General features: G+C 46.1%; 1 protein-coding gene across 5 annotated transcripts in view; it reads right to left on the reverse strand.

Annotated features, from left to right (window-relative positions):
- ABCC5 (ATP binding cassette subfamily C member 5) overlaps nucleotides 1-13,052 on the reverse strand; it is a 96,656-nt gene that overhangs the window by 43,642 nt on the left and 39,962 nt on the right. For all 5 annotated transcript variants that reach the window (XM_063722367.1, XM_054553066.2, XM_024244709.3 and 2 more), the window contains exons 10-14: nucleotides 12,824-12,931; nucleotides 6,890-7,246; nucleotides 2,983-3,054; nucleotides 666-790; nucleotides 474-546 (exon numbers count right to left, since the gene is read on the reverse strand). In XM_063722367.1, the coding sequence (XP_063578437.1) occupies nucleotides 474-546; nucleotides 666-790; nucleotides 2,983-3,054; nucleotides 6,890-7,246; nucleotides 12,824-12,931 (735 nt within the window). The remainder of the gene's footprint in view (nucleotides 1-473; nucleotides 547-665; nucleotides 791-2,982; nucleotides 3,055-6,889; nucleotides 7,247-12,823; nucleotides 12,932-13,052) is intronic.

The following is a 13,052-nucleotide window of genomic DNA, read 5'->3' on the forward strand; positions in this document are numbered from 1 at the left end:
AACACTGAAGAGCACAAATTAGTTCCAAAGACAAGCCTCTGGAAACTGCTGCAGGGCAGAGACCCAAAGAAATGTGGATTTGTTCTAGGGGCTCTTTCTAATAGAAAAGGGCTCTCTACAGACTATCTGAGTTAAGGAGGTTGGCAAAATCAAGTTCAAGGAAGAAGCTCAACATGCACACGCTTACTTGTAGTTTTAAAAATATCTGGATAGAGTAAAAAACATCAACTCTGAGTCAACAATGGGATTTTGTTTACAATCCCCAAGACACAGAAAATACTTACAACCTTAAAACAAGCAGTGTTAACATCCCTGCCCTAACGGACACACTGCTTTCCTAACACAAAGGCCTAATGACAGCCTAACTCTCTGTAAGACTCTTCTCCCAAACATTTCAGATGCACTTCCAGGAGCAGCTCTGGCCCAGCTCCACCACTCTGCTAAACGCCTGGTCAGAGGCGGAAGGCCTGTACCTCCGTCAGGTCGCTGCTGGGAAGAATGGCCAGGTCAGGCCTCAGGCAGCAGCTGTTCAGCACAGAGTTGTATCTGGAGGACACAAAGAGACAGCGTCAGTGACATGGCAGGAGCAGAGACTGCTGACTAGGGCTGCCTTGCATCTCACGCGGCCAAGATGGAAAGCATGACAGAAGCCAAACATTCCTTGCCTTTCTTCATCGTATTCCTTCCCAAACAGGATGTTGTCTCTCAGAGTAGCATTGAGGATCCAGGCCTGCTGGGCCACATAAGCGAAGGTTCCACTGATTGCAATGCTGCCCTCTAGAAGCGTCATCTAGGGAAAGAGACACCATCCAATGGCATCATAACTCAAAACCATCACCCTATGCCAACGGAACCCCCATCTTCCACAATGGAATCTAGCTCTGGTAATTTCCTGGGATGCTTTTTGGACCCAAATCTAGATTCCACCTTTAATTCCAAAGAGAGCTAAGCAGCAAAGAAAATCAAAGTTCTCCTTGCTTATGTGTGATGGGAGCCCAGCATAACCCGAAACTTGAAGGAGCAAACACTTCCCTCTGCAGCCCATTTGCTGTGTGCAAACTGTTTAAATTAGAAGCACAAGCAAGAGGTTCTTGCAGAATTCTCCTGGAGAGGATGCTGTAGGGGTTTCCAGCTAATCCCTGCCTCAACATGGGGGCAGGCCAACTCATCCAAGGCAATTACCTAGGATGCTGGCTAGATCAGTTGCTTCTATGAAATGAGGACCAAGGGAAAAAAAAAGTCCAGGTTAGACATCACCTAGTATTTATAATATTTACACAGTGTCCATTTACCAATGATGGACCTTGCCCGCCCACAAGCAGTGATGAACCATGTGCTTTGAAGTTCGTGTTCAGTTGCAATGGTTTGATACGAACTGACTTATCCATTTTACCCTCTTCCATGATTTCCTTTGTTTGGGACTGATATTAGACATTTGTCTTGGTTTAGGGATGCTACAGCTTTGAAGCAAAGTTTCACTAACCAGCCTGTGCAGTACTTGTTCATATAAGCTGATCTTCTCAAACACCCTCACACCACATGTACACACACAGGTGCACCTATGTACACCACAAACTGGTAGCACTCTGATGTGCACTTCAAAGGGTTCAGAAGCCCCCAGGGGGTCTACTGTGGAAAGCCGGCACTTCTGGCTGCTGCACAAACACCACACGCTGCAGCGCTATCAACAGAGGTAAACTACAGTTAAAGCAGGGCTGACCAGCCCAACTCGTTTCCCTGCCAGAGACAGGGCTGTCAGGATTTGTCCAGAAGCAAAGCCTGACTTGGTTTTCAACCTAACCACTGCCTAGTCAACCCTGGAAAAAGGAGCACATTGCTAGATGGCAGAGCAGCACTTACGAATTGACCTTTTCTTTCCTTCTCCCCCTCCCTCCATCTCTGTCTCTCCTCACTGGCCCTCCAAATCTGGTTGGTCATCAGAAATCACCTAGGAAGTTTGGTGCTTTTTACAAGACCAGTGGCTGGGCCCAACCACTGTAGAGTATCATAAAGCAGAAGGTGGGGGTGCTGCCTGCCATGATCCGAACTCAGACAGCCCCAGGCACCACCACCCTCAAGAAGGACCACAACTCACCAGCTGTGACAGCTGATGCCAAACAAGACAAGAGAGTATTCCATAATCTGGGGGCTACAAAAGCACCCCTGCTCCCCATCTGTTTCATTTCAATTCAGCGGACCTTATCCATCAGGATGTAGAGACAATCGTAAGTTTACACTCATCTCAACCATCTAAGTCAAGTTAATTTAATTCTAATTTAAAAGCATGTGGGCACCTTGTTCTTTTTTTTCTGGATTGTTTGATTCTAAAACACAGCAATGATAGTGTGTCTCAGTGGGATGACTCCGGCCCCATCCTGTCCCTCACTCTCAGCACTGGCCACCGTGTGCTGGGCCCTGTGTACTGTTCACTCCCTGCCTGGAGATGTGCTTGTTGTGTTCTCAAGGCCTTGCTCCCCACTAACCATGAACCCCCCAAGGGCATGACTCTTTCAGGGATTAGGCAGAAAACAGAGTGGCTTTGCTTCTAGATCAAACCCTGACAGTCCTGTCTGACAGAGAGGCTGGGAGTGCTGGCCGCCCTGCTTCTTTACAGGTTAACTCTGTTGGCAGCGCTGCAGTGCAGGGTGTCTGTTCATCTCTTATCTCTGACATTTTCAATACACGGGCATACCTGTGGCACTCAATAGATACATGCTGAATGAAAGAAGGCATGAGACCAAATGGCTCCAGCTGGGGCAACAGTCAGTCATCCATCAGGCGCCTACCAGGCCTCCTTCCAGGCAGAAGGCTGTGAAAGGGTAGAACTGGGGGGAACTGAGGGGGAATTGGGGGCATACAATGCCGACTGAGGGTTCATTTGTTTCCATCTTTCCTGACTCTCTCCAGGAAATTTGTTAGTTTTTCCTGAGACTCTTGCGAACCAGAGAAAGCAGCAGAAAAGGACAATAACAAAAATCTTACCTGCCCTAAAATGGCTGAAATGAGAGAAGTTTTTCCACTTCCCACACTGCCGCAGATTCCAACCAGTTTACCCTGGACAAGGCACACAGAGAGGAGGGTCATTTAGAGACTACTGACCACTCATCGCTAAGGACTTGAGGAAAAACACATTAACTTTAGTCTACCCATACAGAACTGTCACCCTGATGACTCAGCAGGCCACTTACCTCTTTTCTCACTCATTAGCTGCCTATCTCATGGGTTTCTGTGGAGACACCTGAGATAACAGGAATGGAAGCCCTTTGGGGAAAGTAAACATGCCGCACACATTCCAGTATCCCACCATCATTCTTAGGCCCAGCCTCTTTCCTATTCTGCTGCTAACCCATGTTCTTCATTTACTTGTTTTTGTTGTTTTTTAGAAGCGAGAGCAGGGCTTTCAAAAATCATTTTATTATTATTATTGTTATTATTTTGAGATGGAGTCTTGCTCTGTCACCCAGGCTGGAGTGCAGTGGTGCGATCTTGGCTCACTGCAACTTCTGCTTCCGAGTTTAAGCAATTCTCCTGCCTCAGCCTCCCGAGTAGCTGGGATTACAGGCGTGCACCATTACACCCAGCTAATTTTTATATTTTTAGTAGAGACAGGGTTTCGCCATGTTGGTCAGGCTGGTCTCAAACTCCTGGCCTCAAGTGATCCACCTGCCTCGGCCTTCCAAAGTGCTGGGATTACAGGCATGAGCCACCGTGCCTGGCCACCCATATTCTTTATTTACTTGTTTTTGTTGTTTTCCAGAAGAGAGGGCAGGACTCTTAAAAATCATTTTATGATTTTTCTCTAGGGTGTATGCATCATTTATTTTCAATAAAAACCATGGACACTGTTGCATGCAAAACATTTCCAAAAATCTGAGAAATATTTATACCATCAATCCCACAAAAAAGTAGAAAACCAAGTCTATGATTAACTGAGTACCCTTAGGCAAGACAAAGAGTTCTCAAAGTGGTGTTGAAAGTTTTCAAGGGACAGATGACTTCAAAAGGGTCACTTGTTTACAATCCCGTGCTGGTTCAAGTGTCCCCAGGAAGGAAGGGAGAGTGGTAGTGTGGACGGAGCATGGATTCTGGAGGCAGATGGGTCTTTATCTAAATCCCAACTTTACTAGCACTTGCTGACTGTGTCATCCAGGCCCCGTGACTTAACCTAATACTGTGTCTGTCTCCTTCTTTGGACTCTGAGCACCTTGAGGAAAGGCAGTATCCTTGTAAAACTAAGTACAGTGTCTGATAGTAAAACAAATAGTTTTTGACGTGGTCCAGGAGTACTGAATGGTTTACTGCCTGGTGGCAACAAGGATGTCAAGTCACAGGTTCAAGCTCTGCTCAGGCCAGTTAGATTTACATGAGAAAAATGCTATTCTGAAGATTAAATGATGACTAAATGAAGACATCAAAAATGAGAAAAATGCCTGGTGCACAGAATACACTTGGCAAACATTACCTCCCCTTCTCTTCCCTAAAGCAAAGGCCCAGGGAGAATTAAGGCATCTCTCTTCAAATGCCTAAAGGTCTCCCATGTGTCTGTGGGCTCTGAAGGGCAGAATGAGGGTCAACATACAAAGCAAAAGAATACATTTTAGCTGCACATGTGGAATCATTTTCTAATACAGCTGATTAGCAATGTATTAGAGCTGCCTCAATAATCAAGCTAATAGTTACTAAATAAAAAGCCTGTTAGGCGTTAACTGAAGTAAGGCCAGATGCAGTGGCTCACGCCTATAATCCCCGCACTTTGAAAGGCCAGGCAGGCGGACCACCTGAGGTGAGGAGTTCGAGACCAGCCTGGCCAACATGGTGAAACCCCGTCTCTACTAAAAATACAAAAATTAGCCAGGCACAGTGGCACGTGCCTGTAATCCCAGCTACTCGGGAGGCTGAGGTAGGAGAATCACTTGAACCCGGGAGGCGGAGGTGGCAGTGAGCCGAGATCGTGCTACTGCACTCTAGCCTGGGCAACAGAGCCAGACTCTGTCTCAAAAAAAAAAAAAAAAAAAAAGAGTTAACTGAAGTAAAAAACTGACTTGCATGCCCTTCAATGACACTAATAGTTTCAAGTGGTGTCACTAAAGACTGTCTCCCCTTCTTGCTCATAGCTTTCAAGAGCTGGAAGCTTTTTGTTCTCTTCTCAGTCTAGTTCTGGATTGGCTTACCATGCCTCTGGTCAGTTGCTGATTTTGATATACACTGCATTCAAACCTCCTCCTCCCTGCTTCCAGTTACATGGACAAACATTTCTTACTACCTCCCACCAGCAACCTTGATCTAAGACATCCTCATCTTTCTCCCGGTTACTGTGGTAACAGAGCCTTGACTGTTCTCCTTGCTTCCTTGTCTCCCCCTGCAGCAACCAGAATGATCCTCTTCATACATAAGTCCGATCATGTCATTCTGCTGTGAATCCTCCAAAGGCTCCTCTTCCCACTTGGAGTAAAGCCGAAGTCTCACCAGAGGCTCTGGCAGGCACCACCTCTGCCCTTGGCATCCACTACTCTCTCCCACGCTCATTCCACTCCAATAACAGGCACACTCACCACTTGCGGCCTCTGTGTTTCTGTTCCTTTGGCCCGGAATGTTCTTCCCCACCCACCCCATACCCAGGTAGCTCTCTCCCTCATCTCCTTTGATCTTTGCCCAAATACTACTTTTTAAATAAGGCATTCCCTCAGGCAGCCTATTCAAGTTGTAACCACACCTGCTCCCTGCCCCAGCACACTCTCTCCTCACCCACCTTTTTTTTTTTATTTTTATTTTTGAGACTCACTCTGAGTCTCACTGAGTCTCTCACTCTGCCACCCAGGCTGGAGTGCAGTAGCGCGATCTCAGCTCACTGTAACCTACACCTCCTGGGCTCAAGCAATTCTCCTGCCTCAGCCTCCCAAGTAGCTGGGACTATAGGCGTATAGCTGGCTAATTTTTCTAGTTGTTGTAGAGACAGGGTTTCAACATGTTGGCCAGGCTGGTCTTGAACTCCTGGGGTCAAGCGATCTGCCCACCTTGGCCTCTCAAAGTGCTGGGATTACAGGCATGAGCCACCATGCCCAGCCTCTGTCCCCTTCTGTCATAGCCCTTATCACCATCTGATAGGCAATATATTGTATTTGCTCATGACCCGTCTGTGCCTGCTAGAATGTAAACTCCAAGAAGGACGGGATTTTTGTCTGTTTGGGTTTTGGTGGCTCTGTGCCCAGCCCTATCACAGCATCTGGCATGGAGTTTGATACTCATAAAATGGCTGTTGAATGAATGAATATATACACATCTGGGGCCCTCTAATGACACAGACCTGTGAATATGATGCTGGTTCCGAAATACATAGTCTGTATTTTAAAAGCCTTGAACCTGGCATCTCTGTTCCACCATTCCCTATAGGAGGCCCTCTGAGACTAATCTTATGCTACCTGGGCTGTGACATCATCTACCCTAACGATCCTTAACTTATATTAAGAATAAATCATTACAACACAATTGTTGTCACAGTAGCACTGAGAATACCTATCATGTGCCAGGTATGATGCACAGCCTAGTGCACAAGGGCCCTCACGGAGTTTTAACAATCAGAAATAATTGTCACAGCTCACCTACAACTAAAATAGAATCCTCTTTGGGGAAAAATCCTGGAAAATCCTCTTGAATGTTTCACTTCCTTGCTTATAAAACAATCACCTCATAAGATTAGTTGTTATTCATTTCTGTGGCTAAATGCTTAGTTGGTTTTTTTTAAGAGTTAGAGCTGGTCTAATTTGCTTTTTAGTTCAAAATCACTCCTAGCCACAAAGCACTTTGTGAAAAGGAGCAGCAGCCGCCTATTGGTGGCAGATCAGCATGGGGTGGCAGGGTGCGGGCGGGGAGGCGGGGGCGGACCGCTTACCTCTTGGATCTCCAGGTCGATGCTGTGCAGCGTCCTCTGTAAGCGCAGGTGGCCCAGGTGGATGTGCTTGCCTTCTTCCTCTTCGGGACTGGGCCGCTCGTCACTGTCCAGGAGGAGGTGGCCTTTCTGCTCTGCCAGCACCGCCTGATGCTCAGTGCGTTGCAGCTGCCTCACCTTCTCTTTCTTGCCCCTGGAAGCCCTCTTGTCTTTTTTCATTTTGGGGGTCAGCTTGGGCGAGTTCTGGATACTGGAGTGGGAGGAGTCCCATGCCAAGGTGGCATTTTTCATCTCTATCTTGATGTGAGGACTGGCTGGTTTGTTCTTTATCATGTGAACCTCTTCCATTAGAAACAAACTCTGATAGGAGTTGTGAGAGAGGTGCAAAGATGAGACACTGGATCAAGACCAGGGAGACAAGCCTAGGGCGTACACTCACGTAGCAAAACACATCAGGCTATACAGTGGAAGGAAGCTGAAGGGCAAAAGGTAGCTCATTAGTGCAGCCCAGTCTCAGGCCCATCAAGGGGTCACGGGAGTGTGGGGCAACCTCAAGAGGCCCAGGGGCCTTGTCAATGACCCAATATTCCACATGACAAATTACATGCTAAACTGCCTTTTCCCCTCAGCCAGCCTAAAGCGGACCTAATGACATTTAACTGACTGGCATGTAGCCCCTTGTTCTAAGGAGTAGTAAAAAGCAGGCAGGAAAAGCAAAGGGCATGCTGACCTCCAGTACAGATGCTCACTACGTGTTTTCCTTCCAGACCCCTCCTGCAGAATGCCAAAGCCTGCCCACTTCCCACACTCACAGTGCCGCACGTATCTAGGAGTAGAGACTGTCGCAGGCTTACATTGCTACCGTCAGAAAAGAGTATCTAAAGTTTCATCTACCGCAGAGAACATCTTGCCAAGAAACTCTCATGTCTTCAAAGCCTTGCCTTGGAACTTGAGAGTTCAAACAACCAAAGGAACAGGCTTGCATGGAAGTGAAGGGTATCTCCCTGAGAAACATCCCTTGGGAAGAGAACAAGACACTTTCCTCCCACTCATTCCCAGAGACCCCTGAGTTATGTTAAAAGAAAAATAATTTTTTTTTTTTTGAGACGGAGTCTCGCTCTGTTGCCCAGACAGGAGTACAGTGGCACGATCTCGACTCACTGCAACCTCCAGCTCCCAGGTTCAAGAGATTCTCATGCCTCAGCCTCCCAAGTAGCTGAAATTACAGGCATGTGCCACCATGCCCGGCTAATTTTTGTATTTTTTTGTAGAGATGGGGTTTCGCCATGTTGGCCAGGCTGGTCTTGAGCTCCTGGGCTCAAGTGATCTGCCTGCCTCAGCATCCCAAAGTGCTGGGATTACAGGCGTGAGCCACCGCACCCAGCTGAAGAATGAATTCTTGAAGAGGGAAATGTTTCTGAAATTATGATGTAAAACACTGATCATAATAAATCACAGCCCAGGATTTTCCCGTAAGACTTTGAATCCACCTTTTTTTTTTTTTTTTTTTTTTTGTGAGACGGAGTCTCGCTCTGTTGCCCAGGCTGGAGTTCAGTGGCGTAATCTCGGCTCACTGCAAGCTCTGCCTGCTGGGTTCATGCCATTCTCCTGCCTCAGCCTCCCAAGTAGCTGGGACTACAGGCACCCGCCACCATGCCCAGCTAATTTTTCGTATTTTTAGTAGAGACAGGGTTTCACCGTGTTAGCCAGGATGGCCTCGATCTCCTGACCTTGTGATCCTCCCGCCTCAGCCTCCCAAAGTGCTGGGATTACCGGCGTGAGCCACCTTCTAACAATCCTCTTAAGCCAGTGATCTTCTCTACAGAATGCTATACCAGTTGGATTCACAGTATGATTTAAAATATATTTATTTTAATTTAAAAAAATTTTAAACATTACAAAATCTTTAGAGAAAAGATAGCTTTTAGGGTCAGGACCCTCCTTAGTTACTGAGAAACCCCCAGCTATCTTAAAGTTTGCAGGTGCTATTAAATATCATACATAATCCCTCTCCCCAAGAATAAAACCTTTCTCTCTTAGATTCTAAACTTCTAAGCTCTCCCTTGAGCCCCCGTCTCCCATTCACCCCTGATCCTATCTTCCCCGCAGTGTCATGATTCTAAACTTCTGAGATAATCTTCACTCTCGAGTAACCTTAGGTGTGGCCCCTGCTTGCCGAAATGGCTGGTTTCATTTGTTCAAAGCCTTCCTGAGAGACTAAGCTAAGAGTAACATGCCAAACATTTTGATCACCTTCACAGAGTAAAACCACATGCCGACAGAATTTCCATCATTTCTCTCCCCTAAAGAGTTATTCAAAGGACAAAGGTCTTTTAGGCCTCAATGAACTATTAAGAAACATGCCAGTACCTACTGGTTTTCACAGCTCCAGCTCCATGTTTCCTTCCTACTCCCCGCAGCCTTACCCTCCCTTCTACCAGGAGAGTTTCAGCTTCAGATCACCCTGCCCTGACGTGCTAAGAGGCAGACAAGGGCCTCCCCATACTTGAACTTGTATCTACTTGAATTTGCACCTGTCAGAACAACAGAATCTTAGATATAACATAAACCTATAACCATATAAACCTATAAACCATAAGCCTCAACTTTATCACAGGACACTGACCATGAAAACACTATTCATTCACTAGAAGAATCAAATCAGAATGAATCTGTTGAGAGCAGAAGAGGGGACTACTCACAGGGTTGCCAGATAAATATAAGATGCCCAGTTAAATTAATTAATTAATTTATTTATTTTTTGAGACAGGATCTCACTCTGTCACCCAGGCTGGAGTGCAGTGGCGCAATCTTGGCTCACTGCAACCTCTGCCTCCCAGGTTCATGCCATTCTCCTGTCTCAGCCCTCCCGAGTAGCTGGGATTACAGGTGCCCACCACCATGCCCAGCTAATTTTTGTATTTTTAGTAGAGACGGGGTTTCACCATGTTGGCCAGGCTGGTCTCGAACTCCTGGCCTCAAGAGATCCACCTGTTCAGCCTCCCAAAGTGCTTAGGATTACAGGTGTGAGCCACCATGCCCGGCCCCAGTTAAATTTAGATTCCAGAAAAACAATAATAATTTTTCAGTATAAGAATATTCCATGCAGTATTTCACTGGGTGTCCTGTGTCTGTATTTGCTAGAGCAAGCCACCCTATTCCACTGGTGACAATCAGTGCAGCTTCACACTGCCTTTCTACAGGTTATCAGATCAATAAATTACAGGTTACATAAATAAATTGTATATCTCTTTTCCTATTCTTTATGCATACTACCCAACAGGAAGCAACAAGTTGTCCTGCAAGATGCACTTGCAGGGTAGGTGAAATAGAGAAAAGACTATACTTGCAAATCTGTCAGAACTCCAACTCCAATTTAAAACAGAAAGAAAGAAAATGATGTAAAACAAGACACAGGGTGAAAAGCAGGGCTCTGCAACATCGTCAATGAGTTTCAAGGTCTGTAAAATGAATCAAAGAAGCAAGTCCAATCCTTGTTATTCTATATTCCATCTTCTAAAAATGATGGGAGGGCAGATGCTTTTGGGGAAATACAATCCCAGGAACAGTTCTGTTGTTTTCAAAAGGCTGCCTTAGATGGTCCTCCAAGATTGAGGCAAACTTCCTTTAATGTACTCAGAAACATAATAAACAGTTGCCTTACACCTAAAAAACAGCCCCCCAACCCTCATAAAGTCAATGTAATTCTAATTAATAGACATCTGAAGATAAGAAGAAAGAACCGGCTTAGAGTTGGGGAGGAATTAAGTAATAAATACTTGTTATCTTTTTTTTTTCTGAGACAGAGTCTCACTGTGTTGCCCAGGCTGGAGTGCAGTGGCGCGGTCTTGGCTCATGGCAACCCCTACCTCCCAGGTTCAAGCGATTCTCCTGCTTCAGCCTCCCAAGTAGCTGAGACTACAGGCACACACCACCATACCCGGCTAATTTTTTGGATTTTTAGTAGAGACGGGGTTTTACCATGTTGGCCAGGCTGGTCTTGAACTCCTGACCTCAAGTGATCCAACCACCTCAGCCTCCTAAAGTGTTGGGATTACAGGTGTGAGCCACCAAGGCTGGCCATAAATACTTGTTATCTTGTGCCAAGCATCTAATTAAACAATTAACAAGGAAAAAAAGAGACTGACACCACCAAGAGGAGTAGGATAGAAGGGGTCTAAAGTCTCATGGGGCATCAAATAGAGCTGTGGGTGGTGCTGCTTCTACTATTAACTCTGAGGCTTCCTGGAGAGAGGAGGGACCTATGATGTGAAAGCCACCTGCTAATCCAAGTCCTCACTAATAAGCAGGAGATGACAGCCCTCGAAAAACAAGGGAAGGACCAACCTACACTACATGCCCTTACTTTATCCAAAGTGCTACTAAATCCATTCACTAACAAGAATATAGAAATGAACAGCAGGGAGAACTTATGGTCAAACATTTGCTTTCATCCACGACTGGTTATTGCGGATTCAGCAAAATAAAGCTCTGAGTCCCATTAGGCCATTTTTTTTCATACGACTCTGGCTCTTGGTTTTCTAAGAAGTGGCCACGTTGGGGTGGGGGAGGGGCACATTCGAAGACTAGCTTTCTTCCTTTCTCTCTTCTCTCCTTCCTTCCTTCTCTCTCTTCCCTCCCTCCCTTCCTTTTTCTTTCTTCTCTTTTTGTAAAAAAAAAAAAAAAAAAAAAAAACAGATGAGTCTCACTCTGTTGCCTAGGCTGGAGCGCCGTGCCATGATCATAATTCACTGCAGCCTCGACCTCCTGGGCTCAAGCAATCTTCCCACCTCAGCCTTCTGGGTAGCTAGGACTACGGGCACACACCACTGCACCTGGCTATTTTTTTATTTTTTTGTAGAGACGGGGTCTTGCTGTGTTGCCCAGGCTGGTCTTGAACTCCTGGGCTCAAGTGAGCCACCTGCCTCAGCCTCCCAAAGAGCTGGGATTACAGGCGTGAGCCACCACGCCCAGCCAGGACTAGCTTTCTTGACCAAATAAAAGTCACCTGGTCAACTGTAAACAAGTAGAATACAAACAAATCCCGGGAACCGACTTTCCATGTTCTTAAGAAGAAAATCCAATTTGTTTTCTCCTGAACCTCCAAGATGATTGTATTCATCCCTCAAACATGTGAGCTTCAAGCCTTCACATCACCAAAATTGCTTTCGTATTCCTCTCACTGGCCAATAAAGACAAGCAGGGACATAGGAGCTAATCTATGCAGTGGCAACGTCAAGGAATTCCAGCCCACATGGCATCCCTTTTTTTTGTTAAGTATTAACCACTATCAAATATTTATTTCTCTCCACCCTCCCAAATATACTCCCTTTTGTATCATGTATGTGTATTATCCTGAGGGAACAAAGAACACAGCCAAGGTATGATCAACTAACCACCTGCAAGAAAAGAAGCTGATACTTACTTAACTGCACTTCTCAACATGATCTAGTTTTATGACTATTTCCATGTAACTGCTTTCCCTGCATCGTGAGTAGCAACCACAGGGCAGGAAAAAGAAAGTATCAAAAAGGATTCAGCATGTCAACCAATCAAAGTGACAGTAGCAAAGATCAAGGGGAAGATGCCCCACAGTGCTGGTCTTCTAGGTTTAAGCCACTTCAAGGCCCAGTGAGTTGCGACACATCCATGTCAGGCCCAGGTGGAAGGGGCTAGCTCTAAAGGAGAACTGCAATCCTGGGAGCCCAGGTCATGGCCGTCCACAAAAGGTAAAAATTCACATTAATTAAAAAAGGTGACAAGTCTCGTCCCTCAATTTAGTCTCCTCCACTGCTCCCTTTTTCTTACCAACTTGCCAAAAGGCCAAAGCCAAGCTTAAGCCCAGTGAGGCCAGCCTGTGTGGCCCCTTGAACAGAGCCAGCAGTTAGTTGTGTGGGGAGGGCTCCTGACACGGGAGCAGGGAAAGGAGCCACTTACCTTAAATCTGTCAACAGCCACTGAGGCTTCTGAGAGGGACTTTACTGAAAACGGTGTTACTTTCAAAGCAAAAGTCATGGAATTGAAGACTGTCACCACTGTGAAAGCCTGAAAATAGGAGAAGAGAAGAAACTCTGCCTAATGATGCTATGCAACTGAAGTAACCTGACACCATCAATTTCCTCTCAGGCGCTAGGAAGGCTGCAACTTCACTGTCAGCTGTTATTAC

This window comes from Pongo abelii, chromosome 2 (genome assembly GCF_028885655.2).
Source record: "Pongo abelii isolate AG06213 chromosome 2, NHGRI_mPonAbe1-v2.0_pri, whole genome shotgun sequence".
NCBI lineage: Eukaryota > Metazoa > Chordata > Mammalia > Primates > Hominidae > Pongo > Pongo abelii.